Source organism: Melanostigma gelatinosum (assembly GCF_949748355.1).
Source record: "Melanostigma gelatinosum genome assembly, chromosome: 6".
In the NCBI taxonomy this organism is placed as follows: domain Eukaryota; kingdom Metazoa; phylum Chordata; class Actinopteri; order Perciformes; family Zoarcidae; genus Melanostigma; species Melanostigma gelatinosum.
The window spans coordinates 8,873,205-8,900,685 of record NC_136639.1 but is presented as its reverse complement, the minus strand read 5'-3'; the positions used below and the strand labels follow the sequence as shown (position 1 = coordinate 8,900,685).

Sequence of the window (27,481 nt, the reverse complement as noted above, 5' to 3'; positions counted from 1 at the left end):
TTGTGCGACCTGAGGTTTAACAACTGGCATTATAACTCCATTTCTCATCATTACCTCCCTGTACTGTAGCACTGCAGAGACAGGGGCAGCCAGGGAAAAGAGCACAGAGAGAGTGGGAGCACCAAGGAGCACGGATAAGAGAGTTGATGGAAACCACAGAGGATATAAAGTACATGTTATTTGAAATCCTGTATGTGTCCTGCAAATTCCAACAAAACCCAAAAAGGGTGAGTGTGTGTGAGTGTGTGTGTGTGTGTGTGTGTGCACGATTGCGCATTCTGAAGCACAGTTGTGCACACACGACTTCTTCACGGTCACCATATGCTGCCGCATTTCTCGGTGGAGGATTGAATGTGGGCACAAGTGCTCCCAGCAGTAAGTCAGCGTCGAGTCAGATATGGAAATCCAGCAGCATTCATGAATGATACAAGGCCTGCTCTTTAGCCCCACACGTCAAAGGATTTGCCAGGGTGGATGAGGCAGATGCTTTGACAGATTTAAGGGAGCTGGGGGAGGGTCTTTTGGCTTCCCAGTGCGTTGCACACTAACTCGCTAGTGTTACAGAAGTGTATAATAAGACCCCTTGAGGAAAAGTGTTAGGCTTAAAAAAGGACAAAAACAACAAAATCTGATTGCATTCAAGGCCTTATTAACATATCCTTTTACCAGCAGAGGATGCCACTGGTTTTAATTCAGTAAGACACAGCTGCTGGGGCACCGCAATTTCTATTTTGACTCTATGATTTAATCAATTATGGCTCTAAAACTATGGCTTAATTAACTCCATGCACAGGCGGCTGCTTTTCACAGGAGCCATTGAGGAAAATAGGAAAACAAAATGGCTGCCGACTTCCCTCATGCTCAAAATAGAGGCTAAAATGGTGGTGGGTAGATTAACTATGCCCTGTGCAGTTTATTGATTCACAGTTTTGTCTCATAGGGGATGTGAAACAGGAACATTGAGCTCTTCATTCTGTATATCGCGCATTCTTTCCTCAAAATAAAAGAGATACGCTGCAGCTTTCTCTGGGTAGCAGTGACCGTGGCCCGTTGTCAGACTTCGAGAGGAATAAAAACGGATGCTTGGTTGGTTAGCATTTTTTAAAGGGATCAAAGATTGTTGTTTTCAACTTATTTTAGTGTGTATGGATTGTTGCCTGTTAATATTACAACAACTGTCCAATGATAGAATCCATACAGCTGCCTAGTTTCTGCATGTGGCAGAGACAGTAGCTGAGTAATCTAATATTAGGAAACAAACCTCCATCAAATAGGAAAATGGTCAAAAAAGTCCCCCTTACAAAACACAAATCAACAGCAATGAGTTGAAATTAAATTTGGCTGGGAATATCACATTATCATCCAAAATGTAATTGAATTATGGACTGAGATGCCAGCTGGTTACACTGATCCCTCAACTGAACTGGTGGCAAACTTCATCGGTGCTCAAAACTTCAGTCTACTTGGAGAAATAAACCATAAGTCAGCTAACTGCAGTCAGGTGATCCGAGGATCTAAACACCAGCCAGAGATGGAACCAATGTAAAACTTAAAAAAAAGCCAGGCTGGAATAAAGCAGCCATTTCACAAGCAATGAGTGTGTGACACCACTAACTGAACTTTATAGTTTAATCAACCAACAAATCAAGCTTGTGAATGCCTCTTCATACACTACCCTTGTTGTACTCTTGTTTGGCATTTCACTGAAGAATAGCCCCTTTGTACCGGGAGCATGAGGAGTCTCTGGAATACCATCACTAGGTAATGACAAATTAATGGTGAAGAACCAAGGAAATTACTGAAATTAGATTTCAACCCTTTACAGCACACCAATTGTCTTTATTCAATCACATCTCATTACTATATAAAGTACAGTCCAACCCAGGCCATGCTCAAGGCCCATGATTACTTAATACTGAGGGACTTCGGGAAGTAACAATGCGACAAGAAACCCATTTTACTGCTCGCCTAGTTATAAAACCTCAGCCAGTGTGGAAATGAGTCACCGCAAATGAGTTAAGCCATTAACACCAGTCAGATGGCTTCCATTTTAAGCCATAATTGTGTGTGTCAGTACTAAATCCTATATTCTTAGCCAGAAGACCCTTGCCCTCCAAACTAATGGCTTCCACATCAGAGGTTAAGGTTCTCAACCTGAATATCTTAACCTATAAAGAACCTTAGAAGGAAATGTCTTCTCAGCTGGTTTTGGTAAAAACCCATTTTCTTTCTAGACTCTTATGCCCATCCCCCCTTTCAAAAGTGATAAGTTTAATTCATTCTGATGAAGAGGTCTGCTAATCTGCGGGGCCTTTGTGAATGTAATATGGATTAAGCACTTTAGCTCGGGGAGCTCAGTCATGATGCCAGGAAAGCCTCTTTGCACCACAGCTCCTTCGCTCATCGTCATAGCAGCCACAGGCCTGCTATGACTTCTAACCCCGTCCTCCCTCGGGACATACCCCGAACGACCACTCCTTCCAGTCCCCCAAGTGAGCTGCCCTCGCCCTCCTCATGCCAGACCCCAGCAGGGGGGTTGATAGAAGACTGGTGCAAGGGCAAGGGCCTTCCTCGCTAATTACACCAGAACAGCTCCAGAGACAGAAGCTGAGAGCCTTTGACATCAGTTTCATATTGGTCTTTTGTTCCTTTGTTCCATTGTGCCTTTGTAGACTGGCTGCAGCGGTGTTGATCACAACTTCCTGCTTGCCTGAACTTCATTCCATGCACTGAAAAGTGACTGGACGCATAAAGTCCACCGTTTTCAAACTTAGAATTATTTGACTGTGTTTGGTGTTCACATTAATGCCATTTATTTGAGCTTAATATTTCCTTTCCCTCACACAAACTCTAACGTAGCTCTGTGTGTCCAGTAAGGCTTTCCACTTAACAGGTTATCTAAATTCAATAACACAGAAATCCCCAGACTAAGTGCATGCATGCTGAGCTGCATTAGGGAGAGGTGACGCACACAGAAAGGGAGAAAAATACAAAAGCAGACATCGTACTGTGCAGCTTATGACAAAAAATCGGATCAACAAAATCACTAGCTGTGAACCGCCGGCTCGCTGTCCCCATATTGAGGGCCGTTGAGAGGCAGTTGAAATGCTCCGAATCTCGTTTCATGCACCTTTAAAGCTCTTTACTATTCTCTGCCTGAAAGCTGGTTTGATTTGAGAAATGCTTTTATATTCCTAGGGACTGCAATGGCTTGATTCATAAACAAAACACTCAAATTATCAGGATGTCTTATGGCTCATCATGAGACCTTTATCAGAGAAGCCTTTTGGTTTGCAAAAGTATTGTGATTGGTCAAACAACTTTCACGGTCCAGACAGTGTACTTATTGTAGGCTGCAGATGTTCATAGGGGTAACCTGTTTACTACCTCAAAAGTCTACAAAATCTGGACTTCCTCCCGACTAACCGTACGTATTTCAGCAATAAAAAAAGGTTGTTTGTACAGCAATCAACCCACGAGCGGGAAAGCAGGGGAAAGATTGCAGAAGGGGGAGAGAAAAAAAACTCAACACAAAGCCACTCGATCCCTCTTTAATAGAAAACAGAGCGATGGCAGCTGACTGGGGTTCCATCGTAAAGACAAACAAGCATTAACTGGGATGTTTTAAAGGGAACAACAGAGGGTTTTTATTAAATGTCTTAAAGGTTTAATTGGTCCCTCTGTTATTTCCTCTTCAAGGGACTGAGGGTAACAGTAAACCCAGTGTCAAGGAGGAGAGCCTCACTGGCTGCCCTCATTGGGCCTCTACATCTGTGATCTTTACCAATTGAGCTCAAAAGGCTACGCTCCCCTGGCCCCCAGCTGCCAACAAGGCAGGCCTCGCAGCTAGGGCCTGGGAGCCTAATCGGCCTGGAAGGGCCCCGTCAACCACTCAGCCTCAGGGTCACATATGGAAGTGACTAGACCTGTTCTAAGTCACCTGGGGATATTCATAAATCTCTAGCCTGTTTCCTTCAACTAATAATTGAGGAGAGCCCCTTTGTCCCGGGAGTTGTGTCAGGCAATATTATCGCACCAATTTTGCACTTTCCACTGGCTGTCGCTCTCTTCCCGCTAAACAGGAAGTGGATAGCTAAGGTAATAGCGGTAACACAATTGCGCTCTAAACAGCCACAGATTTAGGTCCCCTGGAGATTTAATTTTTGAGCTGCAGGGGAAAGCTAGCTATTGAGTTCCAGTAAATGTAGACCACCACCTCATGCAGAGGTTCAAAGATTGATGTCAAAGCAAAGCTACTTCTCTCTGGCTTTTGCTCGATATATCACAAAAACATTTCAGTCAGTGGACTTTATGTACACTAACTGTGTCTCTGTCTCTCGCGCGCGTGTCTCCTGTTTTAATGTACAAGGGTGAGATCCAGTAGACAGACCGTAGAGCCAGTAAATCTGATACTCTCCTCGAGGAGAACAAGTGCTCCTTTATGTGAACGGTTTACAGCTCCATATGTATTTTCAATTCAGATTTATTTAGTGAGGGGCTCAGTAAGACCCCAGAGGGATCCATAAGGCTCAGTGCTCCATCCCCACCTCTCTTGTTAGATTTACGTCCTACAACAACACAAACAAAACTCTTGTTTCTCCCCCAGGAGCCCAGCGGTGAATCAGAGCAGCTTCTATCGGTGCTGAACACGCAAAACAGAAAGAGTGAGAGAAAGACAAAAGCTCGCTAAATTCACCCTGTCTGGGCTTAACAAAGTAGGAGTAACAAGAGTTGGTGGATGGAGGTGGGAATCCCTGCAACATGCATAGTAAGCTTTATGGTGCTGACACATGCTAGCCAGTCCATAATCATTTTGAGAAGGAGACACAATTGCTGAGATTCAGCCAAGTGAGTCTAAGTGGGATTGATGGAGCAAATCTCAGGCACTTGCCCAGTCTGAAGACACATTGAGGTCTACGGTGAATACTGAGCTCCGGCCTGGGCTCACATACAACATGATCTGGGCTTTACACAGTCAAAGCCCTCCATCCTTCCTTGCATTGTCTTGTCTGACATGTTGAAGGATGTGAGGGAGTCGGGTGCAGACAAAGGCCTCTCCCGGCTGGCCCATTAGCCAGAGAGAGCGATGTCCAGAGCATTGGAGCATGTCCCCTGCTCTCAGGTGGGGGCTGTTTTATTAATGAGCCAATCGAATGAGTGCAGGCTGGGGGCTGGTCACTGCTGACTGTAGGAAGCACCTTGGGCGACCAGCCTGGTGAGTGAGTGTGGCTGGGAGTCAGAGGACCAATCCCTGCAGGGGCCCCAGCCAGTAATGTACTCCCTGGCGGGGCTCGGTGGAGGCACGTTTGACAAATGGACTCCTTTAGCAGAGCTGTGCCGGGGGGGGATCTGGGCTCTGGTGTTGGCTCATGGCTGGTTTACCTGCCCACCGCCATGCTCGCTTCTTCATCTGCACTGCCTCCCCTGAGCTCAGACAGCTACTGACTGATAATGAGGCCATGCACACGTGAATGGATGGGCCATGGTACCAAAGACACACAAACGTGCCAGCAAAGCGTACACACACACACACACACACACACACACACACACACACACACACACACACACACACACACACACACACACACACACACACACACACACACACACACACACACACACACACACACACACACACGGCTGTACACTATGTTGTTAGAAGAATTGTGTTGGAACTGCAGCTATGACGTCTATGATGGATTAGAGTGGAAAACTGGCAAAGAGAACTTTGCTCTATCTATCTTCCAAAATGAGCTGAATGTAATGTGGAGCCATTAGCATTGGTCATTAGTCATTGTTTAGATAAATGTTTGATTAAGCAAAATAACTTGCAAAAACACCAATTCATAAAGATTTGAGTTGGCTTTTGGAAAACATTTTAAGATTTAGTTTGACAGTTAATTTACTCCTAAATTCCATCAGTCATATCTTAATCAGACAGAGACAGGAAGTCGATGCTTTGGCATTTGCGGAACACTCCATTTCCACAGATTCAACTTTTATTGACATTTATCTAGCATAAAAAAAAATCAAATCTTTAACGGACTTTCTTTTTTTTTTTGGGCAAACAATCTCTTGTTTTCTAGTGTGGTGGCAGATGCTGAGGTGGGAGACAAGCATTGCGACAGATCTGGATGTGTGTAAACAAGGAGCTGAGTGCATTTGTGTTTTCTTCATGCGGTGCAGGATTGTGACAAATTCCAGAGCAAGTCTCTAGTGAGTCCCACTGCTTTGGTGTCAGCACAGAGCGGCTGTCTGTGCGTGATGGAGCCGAGAAGCGCTGAGCACCGCGGCCTCCCTTGGGATGCGTGCCGAACAAGATGTCGCCTGTCAAGCGGGGAACATTTGAAAATAAATAACATCAATGATGATTTCAGTTTACTTGTCACAAGCGTGTGCGCTTTGAGAAGTGATGCCATCACTCTGCCGGGGATGCTATCGCTCCTCTTCCCTTACCCCCCTCTCTTCTGAGACAGGCCTTGGCTGCCAGACGCACTCCATTTCCTATTCAGATTCTCCATTAATCTGTTGGAGGCTCCAGATATCAGTCTTAACAAGCTGCACAGTGAGACGTGTGCAGAGGACATTCATTACAGCCACAATAATAACAACGGTGGATTAGTCAATAGCCCTTCTGTAAATATTTGAACGTATCTGCTTTCAGTGGGCAGAGCAGGTTACTGCTATTACCTTGGATAACCTGGATGCATGGGATTATGATTATATGCACTCTATTATTAGAACAATTAGAACTAAACATTTTCAATTACTTGCACCTATATGACTGGCTTTATGCATTTTGGGAATTCATATCCCTCTAATCAGTGTTATATGTAATGCTAAAGGAAATGTATGCTCCCTATGTAGCCAACTAAAATGTAAAATGGCAAGAGCAAAAATGACACCAACAATTCCAAGGACAATTTATTAGCCTTGACTGGAACTCAGTTTGTTCAATAACTCAAAGCAGAAGGACAGGTGAGGCCATTCATCAGATGCCGAAGAGTGTGTGTACTTGTATGCATGCTTATGCACTCATTTGGCCTCAGTACATTGGAACGAAGCCCAGCAGGAGAGCCTGAACCGATTGGAGTCTCAGAAAAGACCAAAGAGCACTTGTAACACAAAGAGTTTCATCTCAGCTCCTTAAAGAGAACCATCTGTTGTAAAGCAGCCATTCTCTCGCTCTCTCTCTTCGCAGCTCTACAGTCGATCGTAGGTCAAGAGCAGGAAAACAAATGTGCAGTGTGCACATGTGTCTGTCTGTCTGTCTGCCATTCCTCCAGCCAGAGATTACATATCAGAATGTTCTTTTGGCAGCGCCGCAGAAAAGAGAGGGGGAGAATAAAGGTCCCCGAGGTATGGAGGAAAGATCCGACTTCCTTAGAAAGGCATCATAAATTGTTTGCAGAGTGTTCGTCTCTTGAAGACTGGCGCTCATCTCAAGTGGATGGAGACTGTGAGGAGGGGAGGTGTCAGCAGAGGGACTGAGTGAAGGAAAATGTGGGGAACTGAAGGAAGGGGAGTTTGCGCATCTAGGTTTGGCCGTCGTATACAGGGGGCGCCTGAACACGCTTGTTCCAGCCTCCTTCTTGATGTTCGGAGGCCTGTCCTGCACGATCAAGGCCAGCCATCCCACCTTACCATGACCTCTCTGGCAGCACCGAGGGAGGTCGGGCTTATCTGTGGCCGTAGCCGGTTATATACTGACGGGGAGCACGGACATGCGTTTCTACCCGTCAGCATGTTAGTGTGTGCCATGGTCTTTCATCACCACACAACCCCCCTCCACGTCGCCCTATTTCCTAGCTTGCCTGCACAAAGTGAATCAACCTCTTGCTGTGCACCTCAGAGCCACAGGCCTCTAATGCAACCATGTATTTCCCTTTCACTCAGCACATACAGTGTCTGCCTTTGATTTGAGGCTGGTCTGAGGGCCAATCGATCATAGTTTAAAGGCCCCTAATCAGGAACAGGAAGGAGGGACGAATAAAATCATACATCATGGCTCTCTGGCTGCTGGCCTGCTGCTATTCTCTCTGCCGTGCTTTCTCTCCCTTTCCTCTGTCACTCTCATGACTGTGTTTGATGTCAAGAAACAACCAGAAGCACTGAGAGCAATTTTTTTTGCATTTAGGGAGAAGAGATGTGGGGGGGGGGGGGTCAAAAACTAAGCACAGGACCCGCCAAAAAACCCAAGGCACAAGATAACAAGCAAGAGAGAAAAGATGAAAAGAAAATGTACGAATGCTTCTCATGCAAATGATGTAGGCCCTTTCAAGAGCAATATGTAACAAATATGTCTCCTTATTTGACCTACTCTAGTGCTGTCTTTGGGAGAACCATGGCACACTTTAGGATTAAAAGCAGTGGTATGGAAAAACAATGATCTGTAGCTCTCCTTATGATGAAATGCCCAATGAAAGAAAGAAGCTATCGACATAACTTGTGCGGCGGGCCCATTTTCCCCAAGTTAGCTCACCTTGGAGAGGCGGAGCATAATCCATTACGAGCACAGGGACTTAAGATGTTGGTTAAATGAAGAAGAAAGGGATAAACAGAGGGAATGAGAGGAGTAATACAAAAGAGAGCAGTAGTGAGTATGTGCAGCAGAAACCCAGAAGTCCTCTTGTCATTCGTGGCCTGGCGGAGGCTTTTATCTGTGCCTTTCAGATGGAGTCATGTCAAGAGTGGAGAGCAGGAAAGAGGGTTAATGAGCAGCATTGACTCCTATCAGCCTCAACAGTGCCCAGGCCCCTGGCCTTCATAAAAAAAATCATATCCTTTCACCCTAATTAAAAGGCAATGCTTTTACCTGGAGGGTGACCCCACTGAACCTCTCACTTTAACAACCAACCCCCCATGTCTCCTCACACTTTCAATCTGTCCATTTGGTGATTCCTTTTCCTCTCGACCCAGATCCCAAGTGAATGGTGAGCTGGAAATGGGGACATTTATATTTCCCCAACAAAACATAAATAAGAAACAGTGGCTGCACAGAACATGCTTAATATAGTCACAGGGAAGCAGAGACAGAGCAGGGGTCACTAATAGGCGGGCCGCGGTCGGACAAGAGGTTGAAGAGTCGGAATAGTACGTGAGTCAGAGAAGTTATTTCACACGGCGTTATCCAAAAAGAGAGACCAGAGCCTTTATACTCTTATATGCTCAGTCTTACCACGGCAGTTTAAAACCAGCACGTCTCATATGTTCAGAGAACGTGGCGATTAATAAAAGCAGCAATGTGAAGCGCCACTGCGAGACAGAGCACAAATATTTTGAGGAAACGTACCCACTCAAATCCCAAATGAAGGCACGGAAAATAAACAATCTAAGAGCCCAATAGGATCAGAATCCTAACACATGAATTCACTGTCCAACAATGAGGAATAGAGCTGAAACTAGGGATAAAGTCGTCGCACACAATTTCTTCTTATTAGAAGATGAGAAGAATATAACATCGTGGCTTTTTGTCACTTAACATCTGAATGAACTGAATTTAAAGCTGCAGGGCAAAGACAATTCAGTTTTGTCTTTATTTGATTTGACAGTCAGCTGTTGACTACATACAGATGTTCATACAACTACTAGGCTACTTCAATAGTTTTGGCACTAAATCATAGCGCAGTTTAGACATTAATGTGATGTTCCGGACCTTTGTATGTTAATTGAATACCCTTGAGATAGAGCCTTTGAATTGATCTCATTCTTCTCTTGTCACCAGTTCCACCGCTCTGTACCATCTCCCTCACAGGTTGTGGGATGAATTGACTCTGTTCTGTGGTACTGGGGACACATTGCACATTTGGAAGGCCCTCCTATTGGATTACCAGAGAAAGCAGAAAAGCGAGGGCCCTGTATTCCTGAATTCTCCTTTGTCGTGCTGCAACGGTCTTTCTCTCCCCCCTTCAAAGCACGATGCAACAAAATAGCCACACAGGCATTATTAATGAACTCAACTAGAATGGGCAAGCAGGGAGGAGCTCATTTCTTATTAATGAGATGCTAACCAACTGGCAACCTCCCTGATAGTCCTATTAATGATCTTTAGTGGCCCTCAGGCCATTCCATCGCCCTCTCTCTTTCCCACTACCTGTCTCCCGCCCCTGCTCACGTCCTGCCAACCTGCCTTCCTCTCTTTGCAAAGCCACCATTCCGGCCTTCGTCCCTTAACATGGCAGGACTGAAGCAGGGAGGGGAGTGGAGGGGTGGGGATGGGAGGTGGTGCAGGCCTGTAATTTGTGAAGGGGATTTAGACATTACAGGGGGAAAAAGGGCTCTCTTGGGACCAGGCAGTTGATCAGCCGTGGCCCTGGTGGAGCAAGCCAGACAAATAACAAATGACAGCTCTGTGATTAAATCAAACCATCTACTTTAAGTGTTGAAGTATCTGCCTGTCACTAACAATCTAGGGCTTGTTAAAGCGCCCATCCCCTCCTCCCCCACTTAAGAGCCCTGCCTCCCTCTTGCTGCGGAGTCCCATCAAGCTCCCATCCCCTCCTCATCCTCAAGACTACCCCTACCTTCCTCTACCCCCAAAACACATCAATCAAACGGCTCCCTCAGGACACCCTCCCACCTCCTCCCTTCGTAGTCCTGGCTCGCCATCTACTCTCAGGAGAATGATGAAGTGACACACACACACACACACACACACTTCTGTATACGAAGAAATCACCACAGCGATAAAAGAAGTGGTTTAGCATAACATTTAGAAACTCATGCAAAATAGATATGATTGCTAATGCAGTGGAATAAAATAAAGAAATGATCACACTGTACTTTAATCCACAGTAGGGCTGCACTGCACCAGAGAGCCATGCAATGTAAACCAATACAGTATGGGTGTAGTTCAATAGAAGCGTCTTATATTAGGTCATAATGACTTTTTTATTGACACACCAATGTGAATATTCATTGGTCTAAGTGCTCATTAGGGCCATCCAGTAAAAAAAAAAAATGCTCGATTCAAAATCTTTCCTGTAATTATTGGGGTACAGCTCAGTCATTGTTAATGATGCTGTACTGGTGAGCTGCTGTACCTTCAGTTGCCTGGCTTTGAACTAAGCTGCATCGGTGACTTTTCTGTTTTTATTCTTTACATTTCAGTGGCTGTGAACAGAATAAGGTCATTCCCTTTACGAAGCTTTAAAAAGCCCATTTGAACAATTCTACATTGGTTGTCTAAAGAAAACCCTTCATACAAATGGATTCTGGCATTGGTTTTTAATATTTTGTTCTTCTTGGTGTTCAGCATCCAAGAAATGTTTCATCCTAAAAATCAAACCAAATTCAGAGGTACTGAATATTTCAGCAAAATATTACGCTTTATAATGTCAAACCAAAATATTGGTATTGCGATCCCGACAGTCATATACTCATACCAAATCAACATTGATACCATTTTCAAATCACTTTTGTTTCTAATCTGATTCAGGGTTTGAGAAAACTCACGGATAATCAGAACTGTTTTGGTTCCTTCGTTGCCGGTCCACATCCTCCATGTTGTTTTAATGCACAACCTGTTGGTGAGTCAAAGCGGTCTCTGATGACATTAAAACACTGCATGATCCTCTGCTCTCCTACGCATCTCTGCAGCCTTTTCACACAACATTAACATCATCACGCCTTGCGGCCACAAAAGCTGCCTCCACCAGGGACCAACACGCTGGGAGTCAAACTAGGGCCAATGGGGTTGGGCCACCGCAACATTTATGATTTTTATCAGACCCAGCCCTGCCATCACAGGTGGCCTGACTATCAGCATATTTTATTGTCTGCTAGGGTAAGTGGAGATGGCATTAACCCCAGTGGTGGGCAAATATACCCTTCGCAGCCAACAGTCCTTGGAACAGCACACATTTACAACAACTGCCATAACCGGCTGGAACAAAATAAGGAACAGGAAGCGTTTGGCTAGGGAAGTTAGCTGACCCTATAAAATCTCTGGCTGCTTAGCTGCTCTGGGCAGGCTGTTGACGTCTGAATGGTGACATGATTTAAGGCTAAATTAGTATTCATCACACCAGTCAGAAGCCATTAATCTAATATCCCCAACATGAAATGATATGCAAATTGTTGCCCATTGTAATGCTGCACCACGCGTCAGTGCTTCAAAATGGCCACTGCTGCATGTGCATTACAAGTTCTGCACAATGAAAAAATAAAAATAAAAGGTGCCCTGCCTTGTCGCCAAATAAAAATTATTATGGCTGATCTTACATATAGATATATATATATATATATATATATATATATATATATATATATATATATATATATATATAAAAATGTATATATATTTATCATTTTAAGGAGTAATGAAGTTGTTATGACCTACTGCTGTCTTTGGGAGAACCAATGTATATGTCAGGATATTTAGCAGCAGTAGTGACATATATCTTTCACAGTTTTATGAGACAGATGAGAATGTTAGCGATATATAACTGCGGTTGTTATGCAGTTGCCACCTGAGCCCATTCACATTCTCAATAAGGCTGAATGTCTTCAGTTAGACCAGAAACATAGTTATTCTTTAAGTCCCTGACTTCTATACAGCACATGCTCTTGCTAGATTCCTATTCATCTGATAAGTTTAAATCACAGGCTGCATAACATATGGACGTAGTTTCCGTGACATCATTTCTCAGCACCAGAGGTTGCCACTTGGTACAAATCAAAGCTCATGCTTTTCCTGCTTCAAGATATGTACGCAATGGCCTGTCTAATGTATGGATAGAGCCATACTTATATTCTGTAAAGCATAATGTATGCTGATGATTAATGGCCATTCAGATAAAACAATACTTCTGATTAGCAATCTCAGGCTTGGTTTATCGTCAGCTGGAAAGTGTGATTTCCGTGGCTGTTTTTTAAAATGTGCTTAATGTTTCTAAACTCGCTTAATGAACAGAAACAGAACAATGGGACCATTTCAGATGAAAATGGGCCACAATGTGTCAATCATTCACACCTGCTCCACAAACCTGGTACCTGAGCAAATGGCAGCACCTGGGTGCAGCCTCTCACTAATCACCATCTCTCTCTCTACGTCTCACTCAGCCAAATAAAATGAACTGGCATGACGGCAGAGACCAACGTGCCAAAAGAGTCAAATATATCATTTTGCCGAATTAGAGAAATTATCGGATGGACAGCAATGATTAAACACGTCGACGCATTAGTATTATATGCGATTTTATAATAACATTTAAATATATAACATTTGAAATTAAATGTAAATCAGGAAAGTCCAGAAAAATTTCAGAGTACCATTTTATTCATGATACCACATGAGTAGGATGGAGTCGGTGTTTGTCACAACGCCAACATCGCACTAGCGACAATTCCAGACACATACTGCTCCATAGAGGTTTCCTCACGTCTGGGGTCACACTGATAGCCATTCAGCATGTCGCCCTGCTTGCACCACAAAGACTTAATCATTTTCTACAGAATATTCTAACAGCATCCCTACCACATCATGAATCTTATCCATCAAACAGCACGTCATATATTTGTATTTGGGATTAAGCATTGTATAGAAGATTCGCTTTCAGCTACTCAAAGCTGAGAAACAAAAGAAGAATCACACATTTAAAAATAACTATTGGTATTCTTCTTTGTGACTCCAAAATTGATTTGGCGGAACTGTACTGTGCTAAAGATGAGTGCATATGCCTCAGGGTGAAATCGTTGAGCTCGTCATCTGGACATGGACACGTCCAGTTTTACCAGGATGTAAATCTTGGTCAACAAACAACATACCTCGACAATGTTTTTCACACCTCACCGTAGTGAAAGGACACCAGAGGACAATCGTTTCTGGCGGTGTGCCCGGCTTTGAGACCGAGGCCAGGGTCTGAGCCGTGTCAGGGAATATGCCTGGTGACAGATGCTCGGGAGACACGGGCCACGGCGGAGGTCCAGGGAGAGCAATTAGCACAAACGAAGAGGCTACGTCGTTAGCTGGTCTTTATTAGTCTCAGTGATCAGTTCAGAGGCCATTAGTCTCATGTGATCACAGACTTCCCTGGTTGGCTCGGCCCATTACTGCCGTTTGTTGTTGCACATTTACACCGTTTCAAGGTGGGGAGACCCACGTATTGCCTTTCGGTCATTGACAGATGCTGATTTTTGAATATTGTGGATGCGATGCAGTTTGGCGATTACATATAGAAGAACAAAATAATATTGGGTGACACTGAGAATTGAGAACAAACCATTTCAGTGTTTGTATTGTAAGCACTCGTTTGATGTTTTTGGCATGAAAAAGATAAAAGACATGGCATGCTGTATTAGTATAATTACTACGTTCATCAAACCTTTCGTCACCTTTATTTAACTGATTCATATTCATTGTCCTGTGTTGTGATGGATCATTTTAGAACACCGTGCTATAAAAAAAAAAACAGAATTGTGTGGCAAACACAACAAAACTAATTATATGGTTGCATGAAAATCTGTCAAATTTTGCAGCACAACATTTTTCTATGAGCAGCTTTAATCTATCAACACTGTTTCTGGCAGTCGCATTAAAAGGCACTTTTTTTTTTTTCAAGCACAAGGTCCAAAGAGGGTCAAGGGTGATGGCTGTGACCAAAGAGATAAATGACTTTGCTGCACGGAGGTCCAGATCAGTGCTTTCTCTTTGAATTATCTGCTGAGTTAACTGCCCTTCTGCACAGGCTCTGACCTGTTATAATAAAGAAGATCATTGTAAATAGAACATAGGCAATGCTAGGGAGTCATAATATGAATGAATACCAAAGCAACCAGCAGTCACAGTCTTCTGTTCATCTGGTTCTGCTTTTTGTTATTTATTTTCACAGCTTTTTTGAGGACCTTGTCTCCTCAAACATGCCTAATGTGGTGGGAATGCTGGTACGGAACGTCTTGTTCTGAAACTCGTGTGATGTCACTGGCTGTTTGGGGGGCTCCGGGATATCTTCCTGTACACCGCTCTTCTCTGTCCTGTGTTGCATGCTGGGAAAGAGCCGCCCTGCGTGTTGTTCCTCTCCTTTGACCGGGCCCTGAGAGACTTCCCTGCTAATGTTCCCCTCCTGTTTTACAGCAGTACTTCCTGGAACAGCCCCCCTTCTAGTCATCAGAAGCTACATTAAGGGAGCACTCTGAAGTCTTCCTCCACCACTAAGGGCCCCTGATAAATAACTTATGGGGGAGAGGATTCAAAACATCTCTCCTATTACTAGCCTCGATTCATTTTTTACAGTCCCTCGAGCCCCCCATCTGTCCTGCACTTCAAACGCATCTGAATGCTCTGAGATAGTTTCCCTATTCTATCCTATGGGATCCATGTGAAAGTAGAGAAGGAGGGGAGGTAGGGATGTGAGGGGGGGTGGGTGGAAAGAAAAGGAATATGACAGAGCCAGGAGCTTTGAGCAGCAGAATGTGCCGCAAGCATCTCTTCCCCCATCGCCTTCCTTTCTGACTATTCTCCACGGAGGGGAAGAAAGAAAGCATTTGAAGGAGAGGGAGAGGAGGGAGGGGAAGATTTGTGGTTGAGGCGTCATTGTCCGACTCAGAGCTGCCACTCTGTCAAATTATAACACGTCCAACAACTCCGCTTTTTCTCATTCGCAATTACAAATTAGTCCATTAGGCTGTCGGCTGCCTGTCTTTTCTCTTTTCTGTGCTGGAAGGGGATGTATGTGTGTGTGTGTGTGTGTGTGTGTGTGTGTGTGTGTGTGTAAATCCATAAGGGTGGGCAGATGGGAGGGGACCTTCCCTGGGTGGGAGATGGCAGTTTTAAGCCACATAACGAGACAAACAAGCAAACCAACAGTTGTAATTTGATGTGATGTCGACAGTAATTGTCTTTGATGCCGTGGGTAGGCGCGAGGGTGGAATGGGGGCGCGGCGGGTTGGCCTTGGAGTGGTAGTTATGGAGTATAAATTGGGGCTGCCTGTTTTCTGAAGGTATGAAAAAAAATCCCATCTTTGCGAGGCCGTCACAACAACGTTTTAGTCAACCACCCCATCAGCTTAAATGGATTTTAAATTAGCAGCGAGAGCACGGCTAACAACGCATCGCGGCTGAAAAGCTGCCCACTCGGAGCATACACCTGACATGTATGGATTTTGATGGAGCGAAAATGGCTTTCACTGGTCCCTTCTATTAAGACCATTATTTTTTTCCCAGCTCTCGAGTCAGGTCTATTCACATCTCAAGCAAATTCAATTTGAGCTCGAGATCAAAGATGTGCACGAGAGCAATTTAGTGTAAAGTAAGTAACGGGGAGACACTTAATTCAAAAGGTGATGATCTTATTTCACTAACATCACATAACATTTAATTATTATGCCTTTCCCCCTTATTAATCAGCATGATTTCTATCCAACGGGTGCATTATAAAGCCTCAAGGTGGCACCTTTGAACGGGAATTCATTCCTGAACAAACCCTCGTCTTTCCACTTCTCCAGTGGGCCTAAAAGGAACTCATTTATTACAGTATATTCTAATGCCGAATAAAATTCGTGCACCTTGGTCGTAGATTTACACTAAGTCCAACTGTTTCTGTCTTCTGGCCACGATTGCAGACAGTTACTAAATGTCAATGGCCAGATGAGTACTCTGTGGATCTAGAAAGCACAACCACAGTGTCTTGAATTAATCAGGCTGCTCTCATTTCATCACTACGGGAGTAAAGCTAATGAAATCATGAAGGAATTAAGTTGTTTAAGGGCTGAACTCTGGTTCTTGGCAGACAATAATGAGCATGCTATGCGCGAACCCCCTCCAACCCCCCCAGTCTATGTCGAGCTGTTAACATTGCTTTCATCCAGCCGTTCTAGGAAAAAAAAAAAAAAAGAATAAAAAAAAGACACGAGTCAGTCTTTCAAAGGACAAATACGGAGCGGGGGGTTTTGGGGAGCCAGGGTCAACTTAACAAGCAGGGATCGTACAGATATAAAGGTAAAATGCTAAAAATGTATGGAGGCATGTTTGGACGGGGGCCACGGTGAACAGCTTGGCCAGCTGAGCAACATCACAGCGGGATGCCTAATAAACTCTGTGCAATTTTTCACCCCATATTTTATCAATAAAAAAAGCAGTTTAAACAGTCTTTCCCCCCGAACCGCAGCCGCTGCACTGCCTGCCATCTGGAGCTCTCTTTCATTTTATAATCCAACTGTCATTAAAATGCTTCTTGGCAGTTTACAGCTCGTTCCCCCTGTGCAGATGTGGAAGCGATCTTCAGACGGGGCCCTCTGATCAAAGTGTTTGCTGCTGTCAGACTGAACACTTACCACCCTCAGGCTACCTTCCAGTCCTATCCGGACTTAATGCCTCCCATTATTTATTTATTTCCACACTTCTCTATTTATCAGGTGCAACACTCCCTGCAGAGCTACGGTCAGCTCGAGAAGCTGGCAACGGTTGCCTCGCGGTTACACACGCAGGCTGGCAGGTTTGCAGGTTCAAAATGTTGTTACGGTGCTTTTTAGCAAAAGCATGTCACCTCGCGAAATGAACTGGTGGATTTGACATTAGCTGAATATGGATGGCTAAAAAGGAATGAATAACAAGAAAGCCAAGCTACTTAATCTGACCAACCCATACAATAGCGGTGTTACTTTTGGTGTCTGGATGCAACTGGGCTGAAAAGATTTTAAGATCCAGAAAAAATCACTTTTCAATGCCAGGTCCATTAGCTCAAGATCAAATATATTTTATTCTCAATCATAGAAATAAGTCACCTACAGTGTCTGTTGAAATGGCACGACCTCGAATATTTTGTCAACAAATGTGCGCAGACTGAAACGATGTCAACAAAATGCATTTCAGTCCTTCCTGTGATTTAATTGATTTTAATTTGCACTTGTGAAACACCAATGGAGCACAAACCCGACTCTACTGTCGGACTATATCTGAGTAAATCATCTTGCATTCAAAGACAACAACACATATTATCCTATATAGAACATATCATTGCGATAAGTCACTAACACGCGTAAATGTGAGTTTTGTAACCTGACAAAATGAGCTTTTCTGGCAGCAGACTCAAAGGTGATGGCAGTAGGTCAACCCGTTGGCAGTGTCTCTGTATCATATCACACTGCCACATTCACTGTGTGCACACGCATGACTTGCAGACTGCCCAGCGACCCGCGGCCTCGTCACTGATGTGGCGCGGCGCGCACGGCGTTAATGCTCCGACCGGGTGTTGATTGAGCTCCCCTGAAGCCAGTGACGCATGTTGCCTTTGTTTGGCAGCCGTCCCGGTGTCAGAACTGGGGCCATATTCCGCCTGTCAGTGCCATGTGTTCGGTCTCCTCCGAGCACAGTGGCTGATGCCACTCAACCACCCCCCCTACCTCCCACCCCCTGGCATCTCTGTGGGCACCCCAGGGCTAGCAGGTCTGCACTAATGAAGTCAAATTAATTTAATGGATGCCCATGCTGCCTGCGTCTGTGGTGCTTGGCAGGGGGACAGTTTTAATGCTGGCCTCTGTATGTGCCTCCAAACCTCATACATATCCAAGAGCTGCTGTACGTCTTCTGTGCGTCAGGCCGAAACTGACAAGCATATCAGCTTCAGTTGTGCCTCTGCGCCCTGCAACACTCAGAATTGATCTTCTGTGCCCATAAAAACTAAAGTGGCAGGGAGAGTTCCACAGTTCATTTTGGAGAGAGACCAGGTGTGTCCACTAATTAAAGCTCACTGAAAAGGCGAAGGGAAAATAACTGGCAAATGAACATGAGTGACAGTCATCGTTAATACCTGCTTCCCGCTGCCCCCAAAGCCTAAAAACCCCACTGTTAACTTTTATGGGACACCCTTTGATACAAGAATTATTTTTTCCCCCTGTAATCTTTCGAGCCCTGTACCTTTTCCCCTGGATGGCGCAGATCAAAGCAGCCTGGTTTTGTGCATAAGGAACTGCAGAGGCTGGGGTTTCTGGCTTAATTGAAGGCAGCTGGCCCCTGTGTGTGCTTGGGCCTGATCTCAGAGTGCTCTCCGGGGTTTTCGGCTTTCCACATCACATACACGTTCGCCCACGGAAAGTTCCCTCTGGAGCCCAAGTGGCGCGAGCGGGCCTGCAGGGCTTGAGGTCTGGCAGTCGCCAGCCCATCCACAGGCATCCGAGTGTTTAGATTGACTTGGAGATGCTCAAGTGGTTAGCAAAAGAAAGATGGAATATGTTTCTCTCAGTGGGTGGGAGAGAGGCTCATACTCAGTGCTCACTTCCTTTACTGTCCATCATCACCATTATAAGGGCTGCAGATGATCCTTCTCATAGAGACTGTGAAACTGAGGGAAATATTTTGAAACAAAAAACAGAGCCCAAAGAAATAACAATGACCAGTGACTTCATGATTGATGTGTGTTGATTTTCCTTCTAAGATTTATACAAATAAATGTGACTGGCATACTACTCAGCTGACTGGCCTCTTTTTCTGAGGAGGGAACTGAGGCTCTCTAAGCATTCTTTTCGCAGTCACAGTGGACCTCAGCTCCACTTACTGATGTATTCCTGGCCGGAGAGGAAACAACGCATATTTTGGGAAACTTGATCTCCGATGGCACTGAATCCAAAATAACAACAGGGGATTTTATATCCATCCATGATCGCATATGCCCTTTGTTGTGGAGAAAAAGCAAGTCCTCTTGCATTAGGAAGTCTTGTGCAGACAAGCCAAGGCTGGGACAGACACGAGTCTTGGTGCGCCAGCTCCAAACGCACATCGAGTCTGTCTTGCATTTCCAGCCAGAAGAAATGTGCAAGTAATTACAGTCCAACCATGTTTATTGAATAAAACCCCACTTAGACGTTATGTTAATGCACGATCAGAAACACTCAAATCATACATCCACATATACAAAAACGTTTGTGCCTTTTTTTTTCCTCTGTCCACAGAACTTCTGCTTATGTTTGACATTATTTTTTGCAATCGAATTATTTTGAAAGGAAGGCATGAGGCTATGCTACCAATAAAAGCTGCGGCCCTCTCAACATTACGCAGTAATCCCATTTTATGCTAATGTTGGAAATATTGATGAAGGCAGTTTTACAGGAAAGACATTTGAACTTTCATTTGTATTACTAAATAAAAATCACATTGTCTTCATCTGCAGTACACTGAGTATCAGTGGCACCACAGCTGGAGTAATACTGCACTTCTTGTCTGGTTTGATATGGCAGGCCATGCTTTCTCTATCAGTGTATCATTGAACTGACAAGATCTCCAGCAGACAATTGTGCAATGGAGCATTCCACCTGGCCGTTGCTGAAACCTCTCCTGTTACAGAGGCAGGGCTCTCAGGTGGGGAAAATAGTGTTTTTGAGGAAAACCACCTCTAAAAACGGAACTGGTTGAGGTGGAGGGAAAAACACAAACCAAAACCGTGTGTTCATCGGGGCAACAATAAGTCCCTCAATAACTATGATCACACGCTGTTGAACGTCGCTGAGTGGTGACAGGATTTTCTCAAAGCGTTCGCAGAGCACTGCTTTTTCAAAGACAGAGGGTTAGGGGTGCGTGTTATGATTTTAACAGAACACAGGGACGGTCATTTCTTCTATTAACACCCTCTGCCAAACAGAAAGAAATACCAGTGAGAGGAGGCAGTACGTGAAAGAAGATTACAGTCTTGATGCCATGTTATGTTTTCACACCTCCCCTGCTCCGAGTGGCTGGTGTGGTTTTGCTTCCCACAACCCTGCTATTTTCATCTGCAATGCCAACATCATTGCTAACCTTTAAGAGAGAATCTGGCTATTGGGTGCCACATCAATGACGCCACGGCCATGTTGACTGTCCCCTGCATCGCCGTATGACACGCATTGCTAGTGACAAGCGGTCTTTGCTGATGTCAGTTGGCTGTGTCTGTTGGCTGGCCCTGCAGAAGCTCCAAGTTGTACTCTGTCATCACGCCTCTTCTTCCCAACATGCACTGGGGCTTGGTTTCACCGCTGAGCTTGCCCTTACACTCACTTCACGGCAAGCTTGCAGACAAACACACATCGCATAAGACTCAAGGCGTCCTTCTTCACGTCAGAGACAAAACCAAATGTCCTCTCTGATCACCGCATACTTGTGCTCTGAATGCACAACAGATGTATCTCCGGAGAACCACGGAAATCAAAAAAATAAGAAACGTTAAGCTGCAGAGCACACATGATTTGGATCTGACCAGAAATGAGAGCATGTTGCAAGCAGCTCAATACAAATCAAAAAAATGTTTCCAGGTTCATTGTAATAGCGAGATGTGAGGAACATCGTGATCGGAGTATTTCTGGCCAATCTACAAAGTTAGAAGTCATCATCTAAAAAGTTGATTGTGGCATAACTCTAATCTCAGCATTAACCCTTAGTCACAAAGTGAAAACTGTAGTGAATAGAGGAAGGAACTGAGCGAGGGAGGGAGGGAGGGAGGGAGGGGGAAAGAAAGACAAAAGCAAGAGGAGAAAAATGACATCTCCATATTAAGGCCTGTGTTGCCGGTGTCAGTTCTAATTTCACAGTCCCTGTGGGGAGCTGAATGCAACCAGTCAGTTCTGGTCTGGTCTCGTTCCTCCTCCATTTTGAATGGAGGACGGTGAATCCCAAGCTGGGGGGAAAGGAATATTACTGGCAAATTGGTTTTAGATTAAAGTAGGTGGCGAGGCATTCTGCTTTCTCAGCTCTTTCCCAGGTGCACTTAATCTAATTTCATCAAAGAGATGAGGACGGATGATCACTTGTGTCGAAACATTAAGCCGGTCCATTTTTTCCTGTCCATAAAAAAAAAAGGCGTTACGGTTGTCAGCGGGCTGGCGGGTGGGCTGTTTGTTATTGAATATGATGACTCTCGGAGACCAATCTAGATCTTACAACGCAGCGGGGGTTGAGGGGGTATGTAGGAGGGGGAACATACATACATGAATACATTTGACTATTGCTGTTTTCCTTCTCCAAGATGGCGACGGAGGGGAGGACGTCAAATTCGACAAGACTGGTAATGACAGATAGAGAGCATAAACCAGGAGGATGATCATTTAAAGAAGAAATAGAGAGGGGAGGGTCGAGGTGGAGCTCACGGATCAGTTTGAAATCCCCACAGCATGTTTGCTATTTGTTGGGGGTGCACTGCTTACTTCACAGAGCGTACACACCCCCCCCCCCCCCCGAATTCATCAGCTGGGAGGATACCACGAGCTGACGAGCTATTACTGATAAGCCGGTAGAGACGCTCCGACGCGGTGGTATGGCATTCATTCTGCACACAGCAGGAAGATAAGGGGGGTAGAGAAGGAATTAATGTGTCAATCAGAGCCTGTGCGCTGCCCTGGCAGATGAGTACACCGGAGCCATAAAAGAGCTCATAGACAGGATGTGGTAATGGTCCTTGGAGACTCCCCCCGAGACAGATACACTGTCTGCTGAGTGACTGCTCGGCAAATAGGACCAAATAGAATTAGCCGACCTGCGTGTCCTCCGCTGTGGCTATGGTGACGCGGCTGTGGCGGTGGCAGAGCAGCCGACACGAGGCTGCTGCGTTAAGGGCTGCAGAGAATACAAGCGGTTCATGCTGAGGTTCCGCAGGCAGACGGCCACTGTATTATTTGCACCGGAGAAAGAATACAGAGGAAATTGGAGGAGCCGGTGAGGATGAAGAAGTGGAGCCTATTGGAGATAGGATGACACTTCAGTAGAGTGCATGGACAAACTGGGAAGGGATAACTCCCGCTCCATTTCTTTCCCTGCCTCTCCCATGAATGAAAATGACCCTTTTGACTTGGAGTATCTCTCACGTGTCAGAGGTTGATAGATTACAGGGGGAGCAGCAGTTTTATAGCACTTGAAAGGGCACTTTGAATAAGACCTGGTGTTAGGACACTGATTGCGGAATTTGTTCGTCTTAAAATAAGTCTTAAAAATTGCTTGAACTAAGTTAGTTTACCAGATTGTAAGTATGTTAATGCAATCTGTGAGTAATAAACCAGAAAAGAGGAAACTATGGAAACATTTCTCACAAAGAGCCAAATAAAAACATCTAATTAGGAAGTATGTTAAATAACACATCTCATTCAACACTGTCCTTGTGACGTCTTGTTAGCACAGATGTCAGCATTACACAAGCACAACCATCCATTCAACACATTATTTAGTGAAGCACTAAACCACGAACACGTGTTCTGGGGCATGTCGATACATTTTTAGTCACACAGTCATTAAGCGGGTGAAAATATTTGGATCAAGAATAAAGAAAGATGTTCACAGTTCCATAGCATTGGCCTCAGACTGACTTGAATACACTTAGTCCTTGTATTGCCAAGCCATTTACTCAACATGTTGTTAGCTTCTTTATGAGATGTGATTTATATGCCCAAATACTGTAAAGTCTGTTAAATACCCATAAGGAACACTTTGTGGCTTTACCCCCCAGGGTGCAGACATAAGTGAGGCAATTCCAGGTCAACGCTGTCGTTTTTTTTTCAAATGAACACTCAATAGTTTTCATTGTCATCATTTCATCTTGGACATCATATGACAGGCCTCCCCAGAAGAAACGCCAGTCATGAGAATGCAAAGCGTGGCCGATTTACCCAAAAGATCCCCTTTAGAGCAGCCTCGCCTAGAACTGGAGGTGACCTGGCCCATCGCAGACGAATTCAAGGAAACACATCACTGCATCTCGCTGCTTTGATAAGAGCGAACTTCACAAGGTGCAGCCATCTAAACCGACTTTCCTGGAAAAGCAACTCGTCAGTTTTTATTCAAAATACAGTGTAACTGATTGCACCCTGGGGGCACACCTGGAAGCTATATTCTAATTCAGTTAATCTGTGAAATCCTGACCATGTGGGTGTTTAGGTGGCTGGTAATCTGATGTGAAAGGAGTCTATTTTCATTGGAAAGACACGAGCTGGCACCTGTTTCAGCAAAACGTCACACAAAATTATCGCTGTCGCGTTATCCCGAGTGCGGGCAATTACAAATGACAGTGTTTGTCTTTCTCCTCACGGTGCCCAATTTTTACACCGTCATTTTCTTTTTTGTGCTTTTGGTGATGGCCTGTCAAAGTACCTCTTCCCGGTCTTCTTCTTTCCTCAGCAATGTGCTGTGGATGATACGCAACTCTCATCATCTCACCTTAATTATGATATTATGTCTTTCTAGGGAATGAAAAGGTCAGCACTGCTTTAGCCTTCATCCAGATGTTCTTTTTGTCTTGCACTGCTGTGAACAGTATATTTTCAAAGATTTCATAATAGTGAAACCTGTTTTGGAATTTTGCTGCTGTTCATTTCCTGTTGGCCGAGAATGAAAGCTTTTCTTTGTTCAGTACCTCTGCTCCTCACAATGGAACATGGCCATCATTAGAACAATAGATAATATCTTACTTTGTTATGAAGCTTTCAAATAGAGCATGTGGCGATGTTGATGGGTGGCTATGTTGGGCGTGACACAGGTTCTTATTGCTCAACGCTTGGAAAGATGAGGTATTGCGTGTCATAATGGAAGAAGATGGGAACTCTGATTTTACACACATGTTGCATTCATGTAAGGTTCATGTCTTCCAAAGTCGCTGTTCCATCACATGCGGCTTGCTGATGCAAAGCTAACGTTAGCGAGCAGCAATTGAGGAGGAACATTTAGGTATATATATATATATATATATATATATATATATATATATATATATATATATATATATATATATATATGTAGTCATTCCTTATGTTAGTAATGTTAAACAAGTACTATTACAGATCTGTATTTGTTACTTCTTAAGTGACCTTAAAGGGATAGGTCTATTTTAAAACATTACTGACAGAAGAACTCAGACCAAAGCTTGAAGAGACAGGAAAAGTAAGCAAACAATTTAGGAGTGAAACAGTTATTTCACATTAAAAGCCAATATAACTGAACAACTTAATGTTCACAATTACATTGTTTCATCTGCAGTATTATTTTGGTACCTTTGGATTCACATTAATGGTTTAGGTATCATGATTATTTAGTATGTTTCTCACTTAACTTGTAATAAAAGTGGTATTAGTAAAGAAAAACGAGAAGTCTTTTTCATAGATTGCATTCAGTATTCATTTGTATGAAGCAGTAATGGCTGGCAAGATGAAATACCACTTCATGCCATACTGATCAGATGACAAGTGTATGAGAAGAGAACAGCCTGACCAGTCTGGCTCTTGACAGTGGACCGTGTGTAATTGTACAGAATTCAACAATCAGACAGCTGAAAGCTTGGCAGTAATGTCTAACAGCGTGTCTTGAACTGCATCCCGGCCCACCTAAGCTGGCAAACATAACTGGTGCCAAATCGCAACTATGGAGCTGTTTTTTGAACAGACAGAGACTGACACCTAACCAACAACATGGCAACACAGCAATCCTTGGTTTTTTTCCTCCTTTTTATTTAGTGTTGTTTAGCATCCGAGTGTCAAACTTTTATATCGTAAATGTCAAAATGTGTGACACCATAGAACTGTTACAAGACTCAAGGAACTAGTAGAGCAGGAAGGAAAACAAAACCCTGAAAAGGAAACACTCTGAGAGCTTCCCTCCTACTTTACGTCCTCTCTGCCCCCCCCCCCCCCCCCCCTCTTCTCAGCGATGGCAGGGAGCCGCATGGAGACTGACAGGCCCGCTACGTCTCTCCGTCGTGTCAACTAGCTAGCGCCCTCGGTTCCTTCTCGCTTCAATGAAGAGATAAAAGCCTATTGACTTGCCAGGCTACAGTTAATGCAAATTGGGCCTACTACCAATGTATTATTTATAAGGAGAGCTGCAGACATTTCCACAGAACTGTGAGCTAGGCTTACAGGAGATTAGGCATGCTATCTCATTCATTTACCAGGGAGTAATTGCTAAACTGTGGAGGAATTAGAATGCGTAAGGTTCCCCAAAGGCGGTTCATCTTGTAACCAGGTGGCTGCCATCAGACAACCACCTCCAAGTCTGTGATAAACAAATATACACACAAGTGAAACTGATAGACTACATCTGTCAAACTGTCAAATGGTTTAAACTTGATGACGTCACTGCTAAAATAATAAGCATTTTTTTAAGCTCACTAAGTTGCTGATAAGTTGTTTTCCATGTTTATATTTGAGTCTTTTGAGGGGAAATAAAGATGACATGATGGTAGTATTTAGCCCTCGTTAGTAAACCTGACTGTTAAATCATTTTTCATAAGCCTCAAAGACCGCCCCATAAGGTGATTGATTCTCCATACCTCAGCCAAGCAAAAATGGAAACTGCACAAATGAGCACCTGTCATTTCTAAAAACAGCTTCTTCATGCACTACATTTTCTTTGTCACTTGCTTGCTCTGTGAGACGCAAACGATCAACAGTGTTGGGACCCTCGGAGTGTTTTTTACCCCTTATCTTTTTCCACCAACAACACATGATTGACTGTTTCCCTTCTTTAGTTGGGAGCTCAAATATGTTATTCACAACTCTCAGCCACTTCACGTGGGGAGTGAATGAACACAGGAAAAGTAGTCTTACCTTGTCGTCAATGTCACACTCACTGTCACACTGTAACAGAAAAGAGACAGACACAGGATACATAAGGAATTATTCATTTGGCTCCCCCCCCCCCCCCCAATAGCCCATAATCAGTGCAGATGTTATTTTTGTGTGCAACCTCTCATTCACTGACCGCTTTCAGTGCAAAACGGCAAAGAATGAAGAGGGAGAGGAGAGAGTGTGGTAGTCTAAGAGACTTTTTCATGTTTGAAAAGCGACACAGCGACCGCATTGAACACCATTCTGGTGTTTCTGTTGCAAATTCAATGCTGTAAATTTACAAAAGATGAAAAACGAATACCACTATACACTGGATTCTATTATGAGGAGTCTGTTCAATGACTTTGCATTCAGCTGCAGCTTGTCATTTAGCCTTGTAAGAGTGTGTCCTTGAGATACTATCGTCTAATTTAAAGCCGAGCTTAGACCCTCTGAATACTCAACAGTGCCTATTAAGTGTGGTATTTCAAATCCGCCTTTGTCAAACCAGTCTTTCATTTCTATGTCAGACTTCTACAGGGATAAAGGAACTAAATAACAAGAGAGGTTGAACTCTGAAATATGCCTCGTCTGGCACAGCCAAAGGCCAAATCACCTGCTATTCAGTCGGAAAAAAGTGAACGTTTCTTTCTTCACTTCAAATCTCACCATTCAAATACAAGGTGATTCGGCTCAAATATCTTCAGAGGTGCATCCTTAAAAATAACACGAAAAAGAGAAACAAGTCCTTGTAACAGACAAACAGAGGGCAATACTATATTAAGTGCCACAGCCTTGACATGTTCACAGGCAGAAAACAAATTATTATTATTAGAATTAGAAAATTGCATTCTAGAATGTGTTAAATGAAAGTAAAGTCAATAATCCCGGTTTACTGTCAGTTGAAACACTAACTTTAATTTTCATGAAAAGCATGACCTCGTTCTCATCTTAAATCCAGCCGGCATGATCCTTGCTTCCGTTTCTCACATTC

At 44.1% G+C, this 27,481-nt stretch overlaps 1 protein-coding gene across 8 annotated transcripts in view; it reads right to left on the bottom strand.

The window, feature by feature from the left end:
- fbrsl1 (fibrosin-like 1) overlaps nt 1-27,481 on the bottom strand; it is a 247,497-nt gene that overhangs the window by 59,815 nt on the left and 160,201 nt on the right. For 6 of the 8 annotated variants that reach the window (XM_079269833.1, XM_079269838.1, XM_079269834.1 and 3 more), the window contains one exon: nt 26,488-26,517. The exons of the other annotated variants lie outside the window; for them this stretch is intronic. In XM_079269833.1, coding sequence (XP_079125959.1) covers nt 26,488-26,517 — 30 coding nt within the window. The remainder of the gene's footprint in view (nt 1-26,487; nt 26,518-27,481) is intronic. 8 annotated transcript variants of the gene reach the window in all.